The sequence below is a fragment of the Aegilops tauschii genome, chromosome 3 (assembly GCF_002575655.3).
Source record: "Aegilops tauschii subsp. strangulata cultivar AL8/78 chromosome 3, Aet v6.0, whole genome shotgun sequence".
NCBI classification, from domain to species: domain Eukaryota; kingdom Viridiplantae; phylum Streptophyta; class Magnoliopsida; order Poales; family Poaceae; genus Aegilops; species Aegilops tauschii.
In genome coordinates this window covers 604,390,040-604,410,809 of record NC_053037.3, presented here as the reverse complement: position 1 = coordinate 604,410,809, position 20,770 = coordinate 604,390,040, and the positions used below count along the sequence as shown (strand labels likewise).

Genomic DNA, 20,770 nt, shown 5'->3' with positions numbered 1-20,770 from the left:
TATTAACAATCCTATAACCCTACAAGCGTCGAATAGGGATTTCATCGAAGAGGAAATCATGCTGGAGGGAGCTGAGCTAGGAATATGGGCCGTGCCTGGCAGGCCGGCCTATTAGCACGGCGGCATGACATGAGACAAGCTTGGCCTGGCACGAGCTAATCGGACCGTGCCAGGCACGCGACACACCGTGATCCGTGCTTGGGCCACTAGTTTGAGCACGCGGACCAGCGCGGCATGTATATCTTTTTTATGTTTTTTGATTGTGCATATTTTTTTTGATCATGTGGTCACATTTATTTACTATGCCTCCGTGGGCCGTGCTTTGCCTGGCATAATTAGCACGGGACGGGCCGTGGTGGCCCGTCTGGCCAGGTCTGTTTCATCATTCTGTTCGTTTGCATCGAGTTAGGCCAGGTGCTGATTTGGCCCGGCCCATAATGTTCCAAGCTGCACGAGCTCACCTCGGAGGAGCAATCATACGGTCGGCTGGACGAGCTCAGCAGCCGCGCGAGATCCGCACGCCGAAATCCCCCAGATCTCTCTCCCTCTCTCGCGCGGCAATGGCATCGGTGGACGCCGGCGAGGGGCAGGCGGCGCCGGCGCCGGCGCCCAGGGCCACCGTTTCGCACGTCATCTTCGACATGGACGGCCTCCTCCTCGGTACCCGCTCCCCACTTCCCCTTCCATCGCCAACCTCGATTCTTGGCATCCGGGCTGGTTCCTGGGCTGTCGGTAGCTTCTTGGATTTGGTATCTCCTTGCGCGTAGCTGATGGTGTCTGGTTTGGTGCGGACGGGCGCAGACACGGAGGGGTTCTACACGGAGGTGCAGGAGAAGATCCTCGCGAGGTACGGCAAGGTGTTCGACTGGTCCCTCAAGGCCAAGATGATGGGCAAGAAGGCCATGGAGTCGGCGCGCATCTTCGTCGACGAGTGCGGCCTCGCCGGCCTGCTCACCCCGGAGCAGTTCCTGGAGGAGCGCGAGGGCATGCTGCAGGAGCTCTTCCCCTCCTGCGCCGTCCTGCCCGGTTTGTTTCTCCCCATCCAATGGTACTCTTTGTTTTGTTTATCTGTATAAGTGATGTGTCAAGCTTAGGCACTCGTCAGTTGAGTGGGCAACTGAATTGCGGATTTAGCTTAACAAGACTGCTTAACTACAGGAGCATTATTATGTCTTTGATAGTTCATTCACTTGGTTGATAATCTGTGAGACGGAAGAAGAGAAGGAATGGAATTTGAGCTGTAGAAGATCTTTTAAGTTGATGTAATTAGCTTTCCTATATGTAATTGCTTCGGTTGCTTTTGTGACTTGCTACAATCTCCATTATACTAGTTTAATGTCACATGACTGCATAATAAGGAACTGAAAGTATTAAGGGAATACCTTGGCAACTCATTTCCAGTGAACCTCTGCTTTCAGTTTTCACCACACGATGTACTAATATATGCTGCCCAAGACAATATGCCACCTTGTGCTGGTGTTACTCGGGCCATGTTCTTATGTTTTACTCCCTCCGTACTACAAAGTTGAGACACTTATTTTGGGACGGAGGGTGTATAATTGTACACTATCAGACCAATGTATTGCCTCTGTTACAGTTTCAGTTTTGAAAATTGATGGAACTTAAGAGAGTTAATTCTGGTTGTCCTTTGTTTCATGAAAATGTTGGTAGCATTGAGATCTATCTTCAGTTGATATAATCTCAAGTCGAACTTAATATAAATCAGATGTAATCACCGATTGAACATATGAAGGAATCTCTATACTGGAATGAATATTTTTTTCTGAGAGAACGCAAAGTTTGCGCTTCGATGCATTTATTTAGTTACAATAGTACAAGCCCAAGATTAGGCTGAAGCAACCGATCACTCAAGACAAGACAAGATTCGCCATTTGAACATCATTTATTTCCCTACTCAGTGCTATATTAAATGTATCATGTGCTTGTCTTTCTTGTTTATTTGAACTGTTTTTGGCACATAAATGACTTAGAGTAGCATGCTGGTTAAATATATGTATATGACATTGCTTATGATGGATAATGAATCATTTGTCTTGCAGGGGTAGTACGCTTGATTCATCATCTCCATGCAAACAAAGTACCTATCTGTGTTGCGACAGGGTAATTTCTCTAAACTAACATTTGGCCTTGATTTTGTGAACTGCACTTTTCTTCGTTGCTCTTTGTTCTTGACTAAGTTAGAATCATTTCCTATGTGGTGTCTTTCAGATCCCATAAACGTCATTTTGCACTAAAGACACAGAACCATCAAGAATTATTTGCGTTGATGCATCATGTTGTCATGGGGGATGATCCAGAGGTGAAGGCCGGCAAGCCATCTCCTGATATTTTCCTTGCTGCCATGAGAAGGTTTGAGGTATGAGAATTATTGTTTTAGAATGTTTGCAACTGCTATGTCCTTTAGAACATTGTGTGAACTCTTTTCCTTTCAGCTGATGCAATTGCCTTGTATTTCTTTTCAGGGTAATGTAGAACCCAGTAATTGCTTGGTCTTTGAAGATGCGCCATCAGGTGTAGGAGCAGCTAAGAATGCTGGCATGTAAGTGACAACTGCATCTGTGCAAACAACTGTGCCTTTGGCTACTGAGATATGAAGTGCAAACTATGTTTTTTCCTTTGCAGGTATGCGGTGATGGTTCCAGATCCGAGGCTGGATATTTCATATCACAAGGAAGCTGACCAAGTCCTCAGTTCCCTATTGGATTTCAAACCCACTGAGTGGGGCTTGCCACCTTTTAAAGAGTAGTGAAAATTTACTGGGGCTGGGAGGCTCAAGTGAGTAACAGAAAAATTGCTGGGTGATTTGCTTACGCAAATGCTGGAATTGTGGTTAGGGTTAGTGGTAACCTTAGAACATTCTTGCTGTGTCTGATTTGGCGATAGCAAGCTACTGCATACTTCAATAAAGATTCCCCATCAAATTTGATGTGTGTCTAAACTATTTGTTGAATCTTTGGTTTGTGTTTCATTTTATGATACTTCTAGCAGTAATATATACCTTAGTTATTCGAAGGCCACCTATTTCGTATTTGCTTACTGTTAGCTAGGGGGATATAAGTAAACTTTCTGTGTTGTCCATGTCTGAAACTCGAACTTCAAACTGAACAAAACATTGTTAGCCGGTATTTAGCAGACCTGAAACGTTACAGCGTAAATGTGTGATGCCACATAATTTCTGGATAAACTACCCTAGTTCTTTGGAATACTTGTTAAAGTTCAACCAATAAGGTCAATATTATGCAGCATGTGCCCTGCTATTTCATTGGAATGGAAACATCAAGGAAAAATGACATCTAGGAACAAGGAAAGGAGAAATAAACATCATTTGGCACAGCAGCTAGAATCAATATTATCACATTGTAATAGGTTTATTGCCAAAATTGTCCTCATATTATGCATAAAGAACTCACAAGAACATATAATACATCGACACAAAAACCTCTCCAACCTCACAAAGAAAGGAAAGAAGAACAGGGAAAGCTTGAACCTTCTAAAACATTACTCCCTCCGTTCCAAAATAGATGACACAACTTTGTACTAAAGTTGTGTCATCTATTTTGGAACGGAGGGAGTAGATCTTAGTCCTGTCGCATTTATCTTTCACTAATATACACTTCTTTAATCTTCTGATGAATGAACAATACGGCCCATGAATCTTATGTGTCTTGGGGATCACCTTTTGCCACACATCCCTCAAATATCTACCTTCTGTCTGGAGGTTCTTCATAAAGGCCTCGGCCTTTGAATTGATCCGATTTTGCTGTTTCTGCATCCAAAAAGAAAATTGATCGACCCAGCTCAGCTCCAGAACATTTTTTGCGCGAACCGCTCCTGATATCATGTGTACAATTTATACATCAGACAATTCCGGACAGCACCAAACCTGCAAGAAACCAGGGAAGGGTGCAAGACCTGTTCCTGAGCCAGTCATGACAATCGCCACTGAAAGATCGGCAGAAAGTCTCAAGTTTGATTGCCTCATAAAAATTGGAGTCCAACCAATGAGGGTTCTGAAAATTTATTGTGATGGTAGAGCAGTCTCGGATTAATGTGCTTACATTTGAGGGATTATTTTGAACTCAGTGGTTTGAATTTTACTTTACTTGGACATGATATCCGCTAAACTCAAGCCTTAGTAAGCAAGTTTTAGGTTCAGGTAAGCTTATGTAACGAGGCTTACTTTCTAGAAGGCCCGGAGTTGCAGCTCTATGGAAAGTCCAGAAGCTCCGGGGCGCGGAATCTCCGGGCTACCGCTGACCGGCCTTTGGGTTGTCCAAAAGTGAACTCCAAATTTGTACTCCCTCCGTCCCAACTCGTGTAAAAAACGTTCTTATATTTTGGGACAGAGGGAGTAGCTCTCTGGAAGGTAACCTCATAGCTTGGGACAACGGACTTGTCAGGGTTTGTCCCAGTTGCATATATGGAAAAGGCGTTATGTCCAGGTCCAGTTGACACTGAGGCCAACTCCACCGCGCGACCTCAAACGGACGTTTGTTTTGCCCGGATTCTGTCTTTGGGTAGGGCAATGAGGTCGTGTCCGGGCCGTTTTTGGGATGCGCTGGCCGTGCCCCCAACGCACGGACGCATTCCGGCCGCATCCTGTCCGCGTACTATTTTTCTTTGCAAGCCCTTAACTTTTTTTCATCATTCATTTTTGGTATATGGGAATACATCACCAAATTTTGACTAGAAAAGCAAGACCAAAGAAAACAAGAACCACAAGAATACATTTTAGAAGATATCCAACTTTCATAACTGCTCTTATAAGTTGGATTAGTGCCTTCTCGATGCATTCATTGTTTATCTGCGGAGGAGGCTCGATCTTGCATGCTTCTTTCTTCTTCGAGTCTAAAGAAGTAGAGATTGCTTCCTCGCATCTAGTCTCGTGTCTAGTCTCTAATCTAGCAACAAGTGCACTTGTCTCATCTACAACCTCTATGCTAGCTAAAAGTGCACGAACATCTACTAAATTGCGCTTTATCAATATATCGATGTACTCTTCTTCCCAATACCAAAACTTGCATCCATGCTACACAATAAAATTTGAAGTTAGCACAACTAGTCAAATCTAGAGCACAGACCAAAACTAAAAAGAGCACATACCCCATCGTTTAAGCACTTGATGAACACCCATCCGGGATGTTGCTGAAGGAAATATGCCCTAGAGGCAATAATAAAGTTATTATTTATTTCCTCATATCATGATAAATGTTTATTATTCATGCTAGAATTGTATTAACCGGAAACATAATACATGTGTGAATACATAGACAAACATAGTGTCATTAGTATGCCTCTACTTGACTAGCTCGTTAATCAAAGATGGTTAAGTTTTCTAACCATAGACATGAGTTGTCATTTGATTAACGGGATTACATCATTAGGAGAATGATGTGATTGACTTGACCCATTCCGTTAGCTTAGCACTTGATCGTTTAGTTTACTGCTATTGCTTTCTTCATGACTTATACATGTTCCTATGACTATGAGATTATGCAACTCCCGATTACCGGAGGAACACTTTGTGTGCTACCAAACGTCACAACGTAACTGGGTGATTATAAAGGTGCTCTACAAGTGTCTCCGATGGTACTTGTTGAGTTGGCATAGATCGAGATTAGGATTTGTCACTCCCATTGTCGGAGAGGTATCTCTGGGCCCTCTCGGTAATGCACATCACAATAAGCCTTGCAAGCAATGTGACTAATGAGTTAATTACAGGATGATGCATTACGTAACGAGTAAAGAGACTTGCCGGTAACGAGATTGAGCTAGGTATTGAGATACCGACGATCGAATCTCGGGCAAGTAACATACCGATGACAAAGGGAACAACGTATATTGTTATGCGGTTTGACCGATAAAGATATTCGTAGAATATGTGGGAACCAATATGAGCATCCAGGTTTCGCTATTGGTTATTGACCGGAGATGTGTCTCGGTCATGTCTACATAGTTCTCGAACCCGTAGGGTCCGCACGCTTAAAGTTCGGTGATGATCGGCATTATGAGTTTTTGTGTTTTGATGTACCGAAGGTAGTTCGGAGTCCTGGATATGATCACGGACATGACGAGGAGTCTCGAAATGGTCGAGACGTAAAGATCGATATATTGGACGACTATATTCGGACACCGGAAATGTTCCGGGTGGTTTCGGAGAAAACCGGAGTGCCGGAGGGTTACCGGAACCCCCCCGGGAGAAATAGTGGGCCTTATGGGCCTTAGTGGAGAGAGAGGGCTGGCCTAGGGCAGGCCGCGCGCCCCTCCCCCTCTGGTCCGAATTGTACTAGGAGAGGGGGGGCGGCACCCCCCTTTCCTTCTCCCTCTCCCCTTCCTTTCCCCCTCCTAGTAGGAGTAGGAAAGAGGGGAGTCCTACTCCTACTAGGAGGAGGACTCCTCCTCCTGGCGCGCCTACAGGGGCCGGCCGGCCTCCCCCTTGCTCCTTTATATACGGGGGCAGGGGGCACCTCTAGACACACAAGTTGATCTGTTGATCTCTCCCAGCCGTGTGCGGTGCCCCTCCATCATAATCCACCTCGATCATATCGTAGCGGTGCTTAAGCGAAACCCTGCGTCGGTAGCATCATCATCACCGTCATCACGCCGCATGCTGACGAAACTCTCCGGCGAAGCTTTGCTGGATCGAAGCTCACGGGACGTCATCGAGTTGAACGTGTGCTGAACTCGGAGGTGCCGTGCGTTCGGTACTTGGATCGGTCGGATCATGAAGACGTACGACTACATCAACCGCTTTGTGCTAACGCTTCTGCTTTCGGTCTACGAGGGTACGTGGACACACACTCCCCTCTCGTTGCTATGCATCACCATGGTCCTATGTGTGCGTAGGAATTTTTTTGAAATTACTACGTTCCCCAACAGTTCCGGCGTTGTAGACACGCGGCGCACGACCTTCTTTGGGCAGTGGTCACACTTAATGAGTGGCAACGGTGCGCCGATGAGCTTTTGGGCTAGCACCGAGCCCGACCGACCGCCATTCGTGTATCTGCCGGCGGACCACTGACGGTGCAGATCCGAGCGGCTAGAGGAGGAGCCACTGCCTGCATGTGGCCTTGCGGCCCTGCCAGGGCCTTCCGGCCCGGTGCCCGGCCAGTCCATGGCGCGGTGCGGCATCCCACAGCCGAGCAAGCTCAAGACCGACCGGATCCGCCCCAAATCCGGCCGGCGGGTACGCAAATCAGGTGGCCGTGATTGGGTAGCTCGGGGGCGCCGAGGGGAAGGGCCTGGGCAAGCGCGCGTCCGAGCTGCACGGCTGCAATGGCAGCGGCGACGACGAGGGGAAGAGTGGGGAAGAGTGGAGAAGAGTGGAGGGGGTGAGGCCGGAGGGAGGGAGGGGGGCGGATAGGAAAAGGCGTCCCTATGCCATCGACGGGGGGGCCAGGGGAGGACACGCGCAGACGGCCCGCGCGTCCGCGTGCTGTCCGTTTCACCCCAAAAGCGGCGCAAACTTGGGCCGAGTATGAGTCGAAAGCGGACAAAAAAGGGACAAAAGTCCGTTTGCGCCCGCGCGCTTGGCGGTCTGGTTCATCCGTTTTACCCCAAACGGACGCGCGCAGACAGGATGGGGTCGCGTGGTGGAGTCGGAGGATGCTTAGATTGTTGAGCTCTATTTCTGATAATGATCATTCAGATGCTGAAATTGAAGAAGATTATGTTGATCGTTGGAAAAACATTTTCTCTGGTGGTAGAAAAAAGGTAAGTGGCTCACTAGCTATTGGCTTTGTGAAGCACACTGTTTCCATTGGTGGCATTAAAAAGCCTAGGAAAAATCTTCATATTTTTCCTTCTTGAATTATTATTGTTAGAAATGATAGGTTTGCCCCGGAATGTAAGAGAACTGGGCAGGATATTAAAAAATATATTTGTTAGGGATTTAATTCTGGAAAGGAAGTTGGATTTCATTGGTTTACAAGAAACAATTAAAGCTGATCTCACTAAAAATGAACTACACAATTTTTTGTGGTGGAAAGAATTTTGTATGGAATTGGTCACCTCCTAGAGGTAGATCTGAAGGTATTTTGGTGGCGTTAAAGATGACTTGTTGGATGTGGTACAAGTGGAGATTGGAGTTTACTTTGTTAGCATGTTGGTGTTTCGATAAAATTGCTAAATCTCGTTGGAACTTGATTGATGTATATGGAGATGCTCAAATTGATGGCAAAGTTGCCTTTTTAGCATAACTATCAAGGGTATATCATGATAATCCCTTACCATGTTTGGTGGGTGGAGATTCAGTCTTATTAGGAATAACTCTGGAAAAAAAACCAAATGAGATTGACCATTGGAATTTTGTCTCTAATGATATTATTGAACATGCCGGATTGAGAGAGGTACCCTTAAATGGTAGAATGACTCCACATTTGTGGTAATACATCTATTCTTTAACTTTCAGGCAAAATGATCCCACATATTTTCAGCCCCTAACAATATTCAACATTACAAGTAGACCGGTGCAGCAACACATGCCATCTATTGAAATGAAAAGCTGGGTGCCAAATGAGCCTCTACATTACTTCTGCATGAGCCTAACTTGCACACAAGGGAAAAAAAGGAAAGGGTAGAGAAAATAATTATGTAAAACTAAAAACCGTCCTTTATTCCCTTTTTATGAGGCCTCAGCTCTATTTTTTTGCGATAGAAAGAGAGTTTTATTCCATATGCATAGGGTTACAATCGAGAGGCACCAACTCCTCAATACAAGGTGGGCTCCTCCCCAGCCATACAACAGTAGTAGACTATGTACGACTATACAATGCCACCCGATGTGCTACCCTATTTTGCTCACGCTTGATTTTTGATGGAACAAACTCTCGAGCCTCCATATGAAGCCCAATCTCTGCTACCAAATGCCCATCAGCAGACCTGGATAAGCTGTCCCCGTTCATTGCAGCTAGTGCCATGGATGAGTCTGACTGAACAACAATTGGCAGGGAACAATGCTGCAAGGCCAAGGCCATACCCTGCATTATTGCATGTAGTTCCGCCTCCAACGCGTCGTTACAGTTGAAAATGCACCTGTACGCCGCGAAGATCACACTTCCATCATGACGCCGTAGTATCATACCCACCACCGCCGATCCGTCCTCTTGCATGAAAGCCCCATCCACTGATAGAGCAGCCCGGTCCGTCGGCGGCCGCGGCCAGTGAAGAGGGGTTCGAGGATTAGGGACCTCGACGGTTTCTTCCCGGACCATTGGCATTTTCCCTTTAAGAATTTCTTCTATGGAGAATCTGCAACATAGGTTCAAGGAATTCATATAGCTTTGGAGGTAGTCCGACATTGCCGTTACTGGAGGCGCCTCCTTTCCATGTGTTAGGTCCGACCGTAAAGACCAGATCCTCCATATCAACATAATCGTGCAATCCCGCATGTGATCATCGCAGTTTGCTAGGACGTTTAAGAGCCACTCCTTCCCTGTATCATGAAGAACCTCTTGGCTCGGGAGTCGCCAAACTGTTCTCATCTGAGCCCATATCATCCTCACATGCTCGCAGGAAACAAGAGCATGAAAGCTAGTCTCCTTCTCTCGGCCGCACACCGGACAACCATCTCTAGTAGAAATGTGCTTGTATTTCTTGCACTCATTTGTAGTGAGAGCCCTTGAGACAGCCTTCCACGCCATAATTCTCATCTTCAGAGGTACTTGAGAGCTCCAGATCCGCTGCCAAATGGGCCTCCGACCTAAAGAGTTGCTACTTGACGAGCTGAGTCACATTGAGTACTGGACATCCGTAGCTAGGTGATATGCGCTATGGACAGTGAATTGTCCAGACCGCTCCGGAGATCAAGCGGCGAAATCCTGCCCATTCCTTGAAGATGTGCGAATCTTCAAAATCTCCCTAACATCCATGTCCCAAAAATGCTCCCGAAGCTGTTCTACATTCCATGCACCATGCTCATTCAAAAAATCAGCCACCCACTTGTAACGACAATTCCTCTTAGGAGTGACCGGCCTGAAATTGTGTCCACGAGGGATCCAAGCATCCCTCCAAGTCTTTATCATTATGTCATTGCCAACGCGCCATATAATGACTTTCTTCACAAGCTCAAGTCCATGAATAATGCCTTTCCACACCGCCGAACTGTTTGAAGAAAAAACAGTGTCCAGCAAATTTCCCCTTGGGTAATATTTAGCCTTCAATAACCTCGCACATAAGCCATCTGGGCTATCCAGTAGGCTCCAGGCCTGCTTGGCAAGCAAAGCCTGATTTAAAGCCCTCATGTCTCGGAATCCCATGCCCCCATGGCCTTGGGTAACATCATCCTCTCCCAGCTTAGCCATGCCATCTTCCTCTTGCCATTTTCCACCCCCCACCAATATTGCCTCATCATCTTGGTCAGATCATCACACACTGAGGCAGGTAGTTTGAACACACTCATAACATAGGTGGGTATCGCATGTGCCACGACTTTAATAAGAATCTCTTTATTTCCAACCGAAACGTATTGTTCACTCCAATCAATAAGTCTTTTCCCCAGTCTATCTTGCAACGTCTCAAATTGCCCCTTATGGACTCTTCCCTCAGGAACCGGTAGGCCAAGGTATTTTGGTTCAAACACCTACTGTGCTACCTCCAATATATTCTTGATCTCGTCCGCAAATGACCCTTCGCAATTGTCAGAAAAGAGGATGGAACACTTCTCGGGGTTTATGAGTTGACCCGTCGCCGAGGAATAAGTGTTCAACAAGCCTTTAACAACATTCGCTTGCTGGCCTGAAGCTTCAAAAAATAGCATGGTATCATCTGCAAATAGGAGGTGAGAAATCTCTGGTGCACCCCGACAAATGCTCACCCTGTTCAAGCTTCCCTCATTCACTGACTTAGACAGGAGAGCAGATAAAGCATTGATGACCCACAAGTATAGGGGATCTATCGTAGTCCTTTCGATAAGTAAGAGTGTCGAACCCAACGAGGAGCAGAAGGAAATGATAAGCGGTTTTCAGCAAGGTATTCTCTGCAAGTACTGAAATAAGTGGTAACAGGTAGTTTTGTGATAGGATAATTTGTAACGAGCAACAAATAACGAAAGTAAATAAAGTGCAGCAAGGTGGCCCAATCCTTTTTGTAGCAAAGGACAAGCCTGGACAAGCTCTTATATAGAGAAAAGCGCTCCCGAGGACACATGGGAATTATCGTCAAGCTAATTTTCATCACGTTCATATGATTCGCGTTCGGTACTTTGATAATTTGATATGTGGGTGGACCGGTGCTTGGGTGTTGTTCTTACTTGAACAAGCATCCCACTTATGATTAACCTCTATTGCAAGCATCCGCAACTACAACAAAAGTATTAAGGTAAACCTAACCATAGCATGAAACATATATATGTATCCAAATCAGCCCCTTACGAAGCAACACATAAACTAGGGTTTAAGCTTCTGTCACTCTAGCAACCCATCATCTACTTATTACTTCCCAATGCCTTCCTCTAGGCCCAAATAATGGTGAAGTGTTATGTAGTCGACGTTCACATAACACCACTAGAGGTTAGACAACATACATCTCATCAAAATATCGAACGAATACCAAATTCACATGACTACTAATAGCGAGACTTCTCCCATGTCCTCAGGAACAAACGTAACTACTCACAAAGCATATTCATGTTCATGATCAGAGGGGTATTAATATGCATATAAGATCTGAACATATGATCTTCCACCAAATAAACCAACTAGCATCAACTACAAGGAGTAATCAACACTACTAGCAACCTACTAGTACCAATCCCGGACATGGAGACAAGAATTGGATACAAGAGATGAACTAGGGTTTTGAGAGGAGATGGTGCTGGTGAAGATGTTGATGGAGATTGCCCTCTCCCGATGAGAGGAGCGTTGGTGATGACGATGGCGATGATTTCCCCCTTCCGGAGGGAAGTGTCCCCGGTAGAACAGCTCTGCCGGAGCCCTAGATTGGTTCCGCCAAGGTTCCGCCTCGTGGCGGCGGAGTCTCGTCCCGAAAGGTTGCTTATGACTTTTCTTCGGACGAAAGACTTCATATAGCAGAAGATGGGCACCAGAGGGCCAACAGGGGGCCCACGAGGTAGGGGGGCGCGCCCAGGGGGGTAGGGCGCACCCCCACCCTCGTGGCCAGGTGGAGGCCCCCCTGACGTGGATTCTTCTTCCAGTATTTTTTATTGATTCCAAAAATAACTTTCGTGGAGTTTCAGGACTTTTGGAGTTGTGCAGAATAGGTCTCTAATATTTGCTCCTTTTCTAGCCCAGAATTCCAGCTGTCGGCATTCTCCCTCCGTATGTAAACCTTGTAAAATAAGAGAGAGTAGGCATAAGTATTGTGACATAATGTGTAATAACAGCCCATAATGCAATAAATATCGATATAAAAGCATGATGCAAAATGGACGTATCAACTCCCCCAAGCTTAGACCTCGCTTGTCCTCAAGCGGAAGCCGATAACGATAAATATGTCCACATGTTTAGAGGTAGAGGTGTCGATAAAATAAAATACGGACATGATGGCATCATGATTTTTTTCATAACAGCAACATATATGGATATTGTCATATGATTTCTTATGCTCATGTAATAATCTACTCACAATGCAAAAGTATGAATCAAAAACTTTATTGAGAACTAACAAACTATAATCTCAGTCATTGAAGCAATTGCAATTTATCATAACATCAGAAAGAGTCTATGTCAGAGCTTTCTAGCAAGTCCACATACTCAACTATCATTTAGTCTTTCATAATTGCTAACACTCACGCAATACTTGTGGTTACAGAGTTTTAATCGGACACAGAGAAAGATAGGGGCTTATAATTTTGCCTCCCAACCTTTTACCTCCAGGGTAATGTCAACAATAATAGTTCATGCTAACATATCCAATTAGATATATCTATCCGGATCTTTCCAACACCCTGTGCTTGCCAAAGGATAAAATAAAAAGGGAAAGGTGAAGATCACCATGACTCTTGCATAAGGTAGAAGATAATAGTAACAGATAGGCCCTTCGCAGAGGGAAGCAGAGGTTGCCATGCGCTTTCAAGGTTGGATGCACAAAAGCTTAATGCGAAAGAACGTCACTTTATATTGCCACTTGTGATATGAACCTTTATTATGCAGTATGTCGCTTTTATTTCTTCCACATCACAAGATCGTATAAAGCTTATTTCCTCCACACCAATCAATCATACATTTTTAGAGAGCAATTTTTATTGCTTGCACTGATGACAACTTACTTGAAGGATCTTACTCAATCCATAGGTAGATATGGTGGACTCTCATGGCAAAACTGGTTTAAGGGTTTTGGGAAGCACAAGTAGTATCTCTACTTGGTGCAAAGAATTTGGCTAGCATGAGGGGGAAAGGCAAGCTCAACATGTTGGATGATCCATGACAATATACTTTATCTCAGATATAAGAAAACATAACCCATTACGTTGTCTTCCTTGTCCAACATCAACTCTTTAGCATGTCATATTTTAATGAGTGCTCCCAATCATAAAAGATGTCCAAGATAGTATATTTATATGTGAAACCTCTCTTTCTTTATTACTTCCTATTAATTGCAACGATGACCAAGGCTATGTTTGCCAACTCCCAACAACTTTTAATCATCATACTGTTTCTATGTGAAGTCATTACTCTCAATAAGATCAATATGAACTCTTTGTTTCTTTTTATTCTTTTCTCTTTTCTTTTATTCACTCAAGATCATAGCAAGATAATCAAGCCCTTGACTCAACACTAATCTTTATTATAAGCTCACCGACTCGATTACATAGAGAGATCATAAAGCAAAAATCAAAACTAGATCATACCAAAACTTTATTCTACTAGATCAAGATACTACTAATAGGATCGAACTAAGAAAAACAGTAAAGATAGGAGATGTGGTTGGTGATACGATACCGGGGCATCTCCCCCAAGCTTGGCAGTTGCCAAGGGGAGTGCCCATACCCATGTGATTATATCTCCTTCTTTGTTGGTGAAGAAGGTGGCGGTGTTGGTTTAGTTGATGGCGTAGGCTTCTCCCTTAATTTGCGCTTGAGGATAGAGTTTTGATCCCTCAAGTCATCAATCTCCTGCTCCAGGGTTAATATCTTTTTGCATAGGTCCTGCTTATTTTCCTGCAAGAGACGAAAAGGGATAAACTCGATCTTTAGTTTCTTTGCCCTATCAGGGAGGCTTGACTTTTTGAACTCCACATGCATGTCCCCAGGTTGAGGTAATGGGACTTCATCTTCATCTGAGCTCGTCTCCTCCTTCCCCTGGGGTTCATAGTCCTCTTCTTCCTCAGTAGTCCAACCACAATGCTCCACATCTCCATAGACCTTAGGATCTGCAAGGTAATCATCCACATAGCTTTCTCCTTCCGAATCCCGGGACGACATGTTGCTCTAATCTGCAGCAGGATAGCTCGAAACAAGAACAGAGGATATTTGCGTGATACAGGAGTCAAAACCTTCGGGAGAATATATAATGAATTTTTACCGACCAAAATACGTATTGTGCAAGAAAACGGAGTCCGGAGAGCACACGAGGTGCCCACGAGGTAGGGGGGCGCGCCCAGTAGGGTAGGGCGCGCCCTCCTACCTCGTGGGCACCTCGTGTCCTTCCCGAACTGCTTCTTATTTTTCTGGTTTTCTAAATATTCCAAAACGGAAAAATATTGCCTTAAAAACTGTTTTGGAGTCGGTTTACTTACCGTACCACATACCTATTCCTTTTCGGAGTCTGAAACATTCCGGAAAGTGTCCCTTATGTATTCCTCCAGGGTTACGGTTTCAATAACATTGGTTTCAACATTTATAGGATTACCTGAGATATAATGTTTGATTCTTTGACTGTTTACCACCTTCGGATTTGTGCCTTCGAAGTTATTGATTTTTATGGCACCAGAATGATAGACCTCCTCGATAATGTAAGGGCCTTCCCATTTAGAGAGAAGTTTTCCTGCAAAAAATCTTAAACGAGAGTTGTATAGCAATACATAATCACCTACATTAAACTCACGCTTTTGTATCATTTTATCATGCCATCTTTTAACCTTTTCTTTAAACAACTTGGCATTTTCATAAGCTTGGGTTCTCCATTCATCAAGTGAGCTAATATCAAATAACCTCTTCTCACCGGCAAGTTTGAAATCATAGTTGAGCTCTTTAATAGCCCAATATGCCTTATGTTCTAGTTCGAGAGGTAAGTGACATGCTTTTCCATAAACCATTTTATACGGAGACATACCCATAGGATTTTTATATGCAGTTCTATAGGCCCATAATGCATCATCAAGTTTCTTGGACCAATTCTTTCTAGATCTATTAACAGTCTTTTGCAAAATTAATTTGAGCTCTCTGTTACTCAATTCTACTTGACCACTAGACTATGGGTGATAAGGAGATGCAATTCTATGATTAACATCATATTTAGCAAGCATTTTACGGAAAGCACCATGAATAAAATGTGAACCACCATCAGTCATCAAATATCTAGGGACTCCAAACCTCGGAAAAATAACTTCTTTAAGCATCTTAATAGAAGTGTTATGATCAACACTACTAGTTGGAATAGCTTCTACCCACTTAGTAACGTAATCAACAGCAACTAAAATATGCGTATAACCATTAGAGGCAGGAAAAAGTCCCATATAATCAAAGCCCCAAACATCAAATGGTTCAATAACGAGTGAATAATTCATAGGCATTTCTTGACGTCTACTAATATTGCCAATTCTTTGGCATTCATCACAAGATAGGACAAACTTACGGGCATCTTTGAAGAGAGTAGGCCAATAAAAACCGGATTGCAATACCTTATGTGCAGTTCTATCTCCAGCGTGGTGTCCTCCATAAGCCTCGGAGTGACACTTGCGTAGGATTTGTTCCTGTTCATGCTCAGGTACACAACGTCTAATAACACCATCTACTCCTTCTTTATAAAGATGTGGGTCATCCCAAAAGTAATGTCTCAAATGATAGAAAAACTTTTTCTTTTGCTGGTATGTGAAACTAGGTGGTATAAATTTAGCAACGATATAATTAGCATAATCAGCATACCACGGAGTACTACGAGAAGCATTTATGACATTTAATTGTTCACCAGGAAAGCTATCATCAATAGATAGTGGGTCATCAAGAACATGTTCTAACCTACACAAGTTGTCTGCAACGGGGTTCTCAGCTCCCTTTCTATCAACAATATGCAAATCAAATTCTTGTAGCAAGAGAACCCATCTAATAAGTTTAGGTTTAGCATCTTCCTTTTCCATAAGATATTTAATAGCAGCATGATCCGTGTGAATAGTTACTTTAGAATCAACAATATAATGCCTGAACTTATCACAAGCAAATACGACTGCTAAGAATTCTTCTTCAGTAGTAGCATAATTTCTCTGAGCATTGTCTAGAGTTTTACTAGCATATTGAATAACATTTAATTTCTTATCAACTCTTTGCCCTAGAACAACACCTACAGCATAATCACTAGCATCACACATAATTTCAAAAGGTAAATTCCAATCAGGTGGCTGAACAATAGGTGCAGAGATCAATGCTTTCTAAAGTATTTCAAATGCTTCTACACAATCATCATCAAAGACAAATGGTATATCTTTTTGTAATAAATTAGTCAGAGGCCGAGAGATTTTTGAGAAGTCCTTAATGAACCTCCTATAAAATCCGGCGCGACCAAGGAAACTTCTTATACCTTTGATGTCCTTGGGACATGGCATCTTTTCAATAGCATCAACCTTGGCTTTATCAACTTCAATACCTCTTTCAGAAACTTTATGCCCCAAGACAATACCTTCATTAACCATAAAGTGGCACTTTTCCCAATTCAAGACAAGATTAGTTTCTTCACATCTCTGCAAAACTCGATCAAGGTTCTCAAGCAATCATCAAAAGAGGATCCATAGATGGAGAAATCGTCCATGAAAACCTCACAAATCTTTTCACAAAAGTCAGAGAATATAGCCATCATGGATCTTTGAAAGGTAGCAGGTGCATTACATATACCAAAAGGCATACGTCTATAAGCAAAAGTACCAAAAGGGCAAGTAAAAGTAGTCTTTGATTGATCATTGGCTGACACAGGTATTTGAGAGAAACCAGAATAACCATCTAGAAAGCAAAAATGTCTATGTTTGCATAATCTTTCTAGCATTTGATCGATAAAAGGTAAGGGGTAATGATCCTTTTTAGTAGCCTTATTTAATTTGCGGGAATCAATTACCATACTATAACCTATAATAATTCTTTGCGGAATCAATTCATCTTTATCATTAGGAACGACGGTAATACCTCCTTTCTTAGGGACACAATGGACAGGACTTACCCACTGACTATCAGCAACGGGATAAATTATACCTGCCTCCAGGAGCTTCAGTATTTCCTTTCTTACCACTTCTTTCATTTTAGGATTCAGCTGTCATTGATGATCACGAACTGGTTTGGCATCTTCTTCCAAATTTATTTTATGTTGACATAGAGTGGGACTAATGCCCTTAAGATCATCAAGAGTATATCCAATAGCAGCACGGTGCTTCCTCATAGTTTTCAATAATCTCTCTTCTTCATGCTCTGAAAGGTTAGCACTAATAATAACATGATATATCTTTTTCTCATCAAGATAAGCATATTTAAGAGTATCAGGTAACGGTTTAAGCTCAAACACGGGATCACCCTTGGGTGGAGGAGGATCCCCTAGGATTTCAACAGGCAAATTGTGTTTCAGAATAGGTTCCTGTTTAAAGAATACTAAATCTATTTCCCTTCTTTCATTCATAAACATATCATTTTCATGGTCTAGCAGATATTGTTCTAAAGGATCACTAGGAGGTACGGCAATAGAAGCAAGACCAATAATTTCATCCTTACTAGGCAATTCTTCTTCACGGTGTTGTCTACTAAATTTAGAGAAATTAAACTCATGGGACATATCACCCAAACCAATAGTAACTACATTCTTTTCGCAGTCTATCCTAGAATTAACAGTATTCAAGAAGGGTCTACCAAATATAATGGGACAAAAGCTATCTTGTGGGGAACCAAGAACAAGAAAATCAGCAGGATATTTAGTTTTCCCACACAAGACTTCAACATCCCTAACAATTCCCATTGGTGAAATAGTATCTCTATTGGCAAGTTTAATTGTGACATCAATATCTTCTATCTCAGTAGGTGCAATATCATGCATAATTTCTTTGTATAAGTCATAAGGTATTGCACTAACACTAGCACCCATATCACACAAGCCATGATAACAATGATCTCCTATTTTAACAGAAATAACAGGCACGCCTACCACAGATCTATGTTTATCTTTAGCACAAGGTTTGGCAATTCTAGCAGTTTCACCGTAGAAATAAATAACATGCCCATCAATATTATCAGCCAAGAGATCTTTAACGATGGCAATATTAGGTTCAACTTTAACTTGCTCAGGAGGTGTATAAGTTCTAATATTGCTTTTACGCACCACAGTTGAAGCTTTAGCATGATCCTTTATCCTAACAGGGAAAGGTGGTTTCTCGACATAAGAAGTAGGAATAACAGGATCATTATAAGTGACAGTCTTTTCTTCAACTTTAGTAGGTGCAGCTACTTTTACCTCTATGGGATGATGATATTTAAACCACTTCTCCTTGGGGAGATCAACATAAGCAGCAAAAGATTCACAGAAAGAGGCTACTATCTCAGAGTCAAGTCCATATTTAGTGCTAAACTTACAGAAAATATCGGTTCCATAAAAGATTTAACACAATCAAACTTAGGTGTCATACCTGACTCCTTACCTTCGTCGAGATCCCAATCTTCAGAGTTGCGTTTAATTCTATCCAATAAATTCCATTTGAATTCAATAGTCTTCATCATAAACGAGCCAGCACAAGAAGTATCGAGCATGGTGCGATTGTTATCAGAAAGCCGAGCATAAATACTTTGAATAATTATTTCTCTTGGGAGCTCATGATTGGGGCATGAATATAACATTGATTTAAGCCTCCCCCAAGCTTGAGTGATGCTTTCTCCTTCGCGAGGCCAAAAATTATATATATAATTGCGATCACGATGAACAAGATGCATAGGATAAAATTTCTGATGAAATTCCAATTTCAATCGTTTATAGTTCCATGATCCCGTATCATCACATAGCCTATACCATGTCGATGCATCTCCCTTCAAAGATAAAGGGAAGACCTTCTTCTTAACGACACATCGGGAATACTTGCAAGCTTAAATAATCCACAAACTTCATCCACATATATTAGGTGCTCATCAGGATGCTTTGTTCCATCTCCTACAAAAGGATTAGCTAGCAGTTTTTCTAACATACCCGAAGGAACTTCAAAGGGAACATTTTAATTTTCAGTAGGTTCAGTAGGTTGAGGAGCAACTCTTTGCTCTACTGGTCAGGGTGAAGATACCCCGAACAAGCCCCTCGGAGGATTACTTTCCATAGTAACAAGTGACAGTAAATTTCAGCACACTATATAAAATTTTCCTTACCAAATTCCACCTACCAAAGGCGCTTCACTCCCCGGCAACGGCGGCAGAAAAGAGTCTTGATGACCCACAAGTATAGGGGATCTATAGTAGTCCTTTCGATAAGTAAGAGTGTCGAACCCAACGAGGAGCAGAAGGAAATGATAAGCGGTTTTCAGCAAGGTATTCTCTGCAAGTACTGAAATAAGTGGTAACAGATAGTTTTGTGATAGGATAATTTGTAACGAGCAACAAATAACAAAAGTAAATAAAGTGCAGCAAGGTGGCCCAATCCTTTTTGTAGCAAAGGACAAGCCTGGACAAACTCTTATATAGAGAAAAGCACTCCCGAGGACACATGGGAATTATCGTCAAGCTAGTTTTCATCACGTTCATATGATTCGCGTTCGGTACTTTGATAATTTGATACGTGGGTGGACCGGTGCTTGGGTCCTGTTCTTACTTGAACAAGCATCCCACTTATGATTAACCTCTATTGGAAGCATCCGCAACTACAACAAAAGTATTAAGGTAAACCTAACCATAGCATGAAACATATGGATCCAAATCAGCCCCTTACGAAGCAACGCATAAACTAGGGTTTAAGCTTCTGTCACTCTAGCAACCCATCATCTACTTATTACTTCCCAATGCCTTCCTCTAGGCCCAAATAATGGTGAAGTGTTATGTAGTCGACGTTCACATAACACCACTAGAGGTTAGACAACATACATCTCATCAAAATATCGAACGAATACCAAATTCACATGACTACTAATAGCGAGACTTCTCCCATGTCCTCAGGAACAAACGTAACTACTCACAAAGCATATTCATGTTCATAATCATAGGGGTATTAATATGCATATAAGATCTGAACATATGATCTTCCACCAAATAAACCAACTAGCATCAACTACAAGGAGTAATCAACACTACTAGCAACCTACTAGTACCAATCCCGGACTTGGAGACAAGAATTGGATACAAGAGATGAACTAGGGTTTTGAGAGGATATGGTGTTGGTGAAGATGTTGATGGAGATTGCCCTCTCCCGATGAGAGGAGCGTTGGTGATGACGATGGCGATGATTTCCCCCTCCGGGAGGGAAGTGTCCCCGGCAGAACAGCTTTGCCGGAGCCCTAGATTGGTTCCGCCTCGTGGCGGCGGAGTCTCGTCCCGAAAGGTTGCTTATGATTTTTCTTCGGACGAAAGACTTCATATAGCAGAAGATGGGCACCGGAGGGCCAACAGGGGGCCCACGAGGCAGGGGGCACGCCC

The 20,770-nt window shown here is 43.1% G+C and overlaps 2 protein-coding genes across 2 annotated transcripts; one reads left to right on the top strand and one right to left on the bottom strand.

Annotated features, from left to right (window-relative positions):
- The first annotated feature begins 421 nt into the window (after positions 1-421).
- LOC109747010 ((DL)-glycerol-3-phosphatase 2) lies at positions 422-2,959 on the top strand. Its single transcript, XM_020306103.3, has 6 exons — positions 422-660; positions 802-1,026; positions 2,061-2,121; positions 2,230-2,377; positions 2,484-2,560; positions 2,644-2,959. Exons 1-6 carry the CDS (start codon positions 438-440, stop codon positions 2,765-2,767), a joined length of 858 nt encoding a protein of 285 aa, XP_020161692.2. The 5' UTR covers positions 422-437; the 3' UTR covers positions 2,768-2,959.
- Positions 2,960-8,774: 5,815 nt separating this feature from the next.
- LOC141020801 (uncharacterized) lies at positions 8,775-9,662 on the bottom strand. The gene has a single exon (XM_073495745.1). It carries the CDS (start codon positions 9,660-9,662, stop codon positions 8,775-8,777), a length of 888 nt encoding a protein of 295 aa, XP_073351846.1.
- Positions 9,663-20,770: the final 11,108 nt, after the last annotated feature.

What these genes read in the sequence shown, in the direction of transcription:
- LOC109747010 (XM_020306103.3), top strand. Translation starts at nt 438, where the DNA reads ATGTTCCAAGCTGCACGAGCTCACCTCGGAGGAGCAATCATACGGTCG. An exon ending in CCTATCTGTGTTGCGACAGG is followed by an intron (nt 2,122 to 2,229) that starts GTAATTTCTCTA and finishes GGTGTCTTTCAG; the next exon opens with ATCCCATAAACGTCATTTTG. An exon ending in CTGCCATGAGAAGGTTTGAG is followed by an intron (nt 2,378 to 2,483) that starts GTATGAGAATTA and finishes ATTTCTTTTCAG; the next exon opens with GGTAATGTAGAACCCAGTAA.
- LOC141020801 (XM_073495745.1), bottom strand. Translation starts at nt 9,662, where the DNA reads ATGGCGTGGAAGGCTGTCTCAAGGGCTCTCACTACAAATGAGTGCAAG.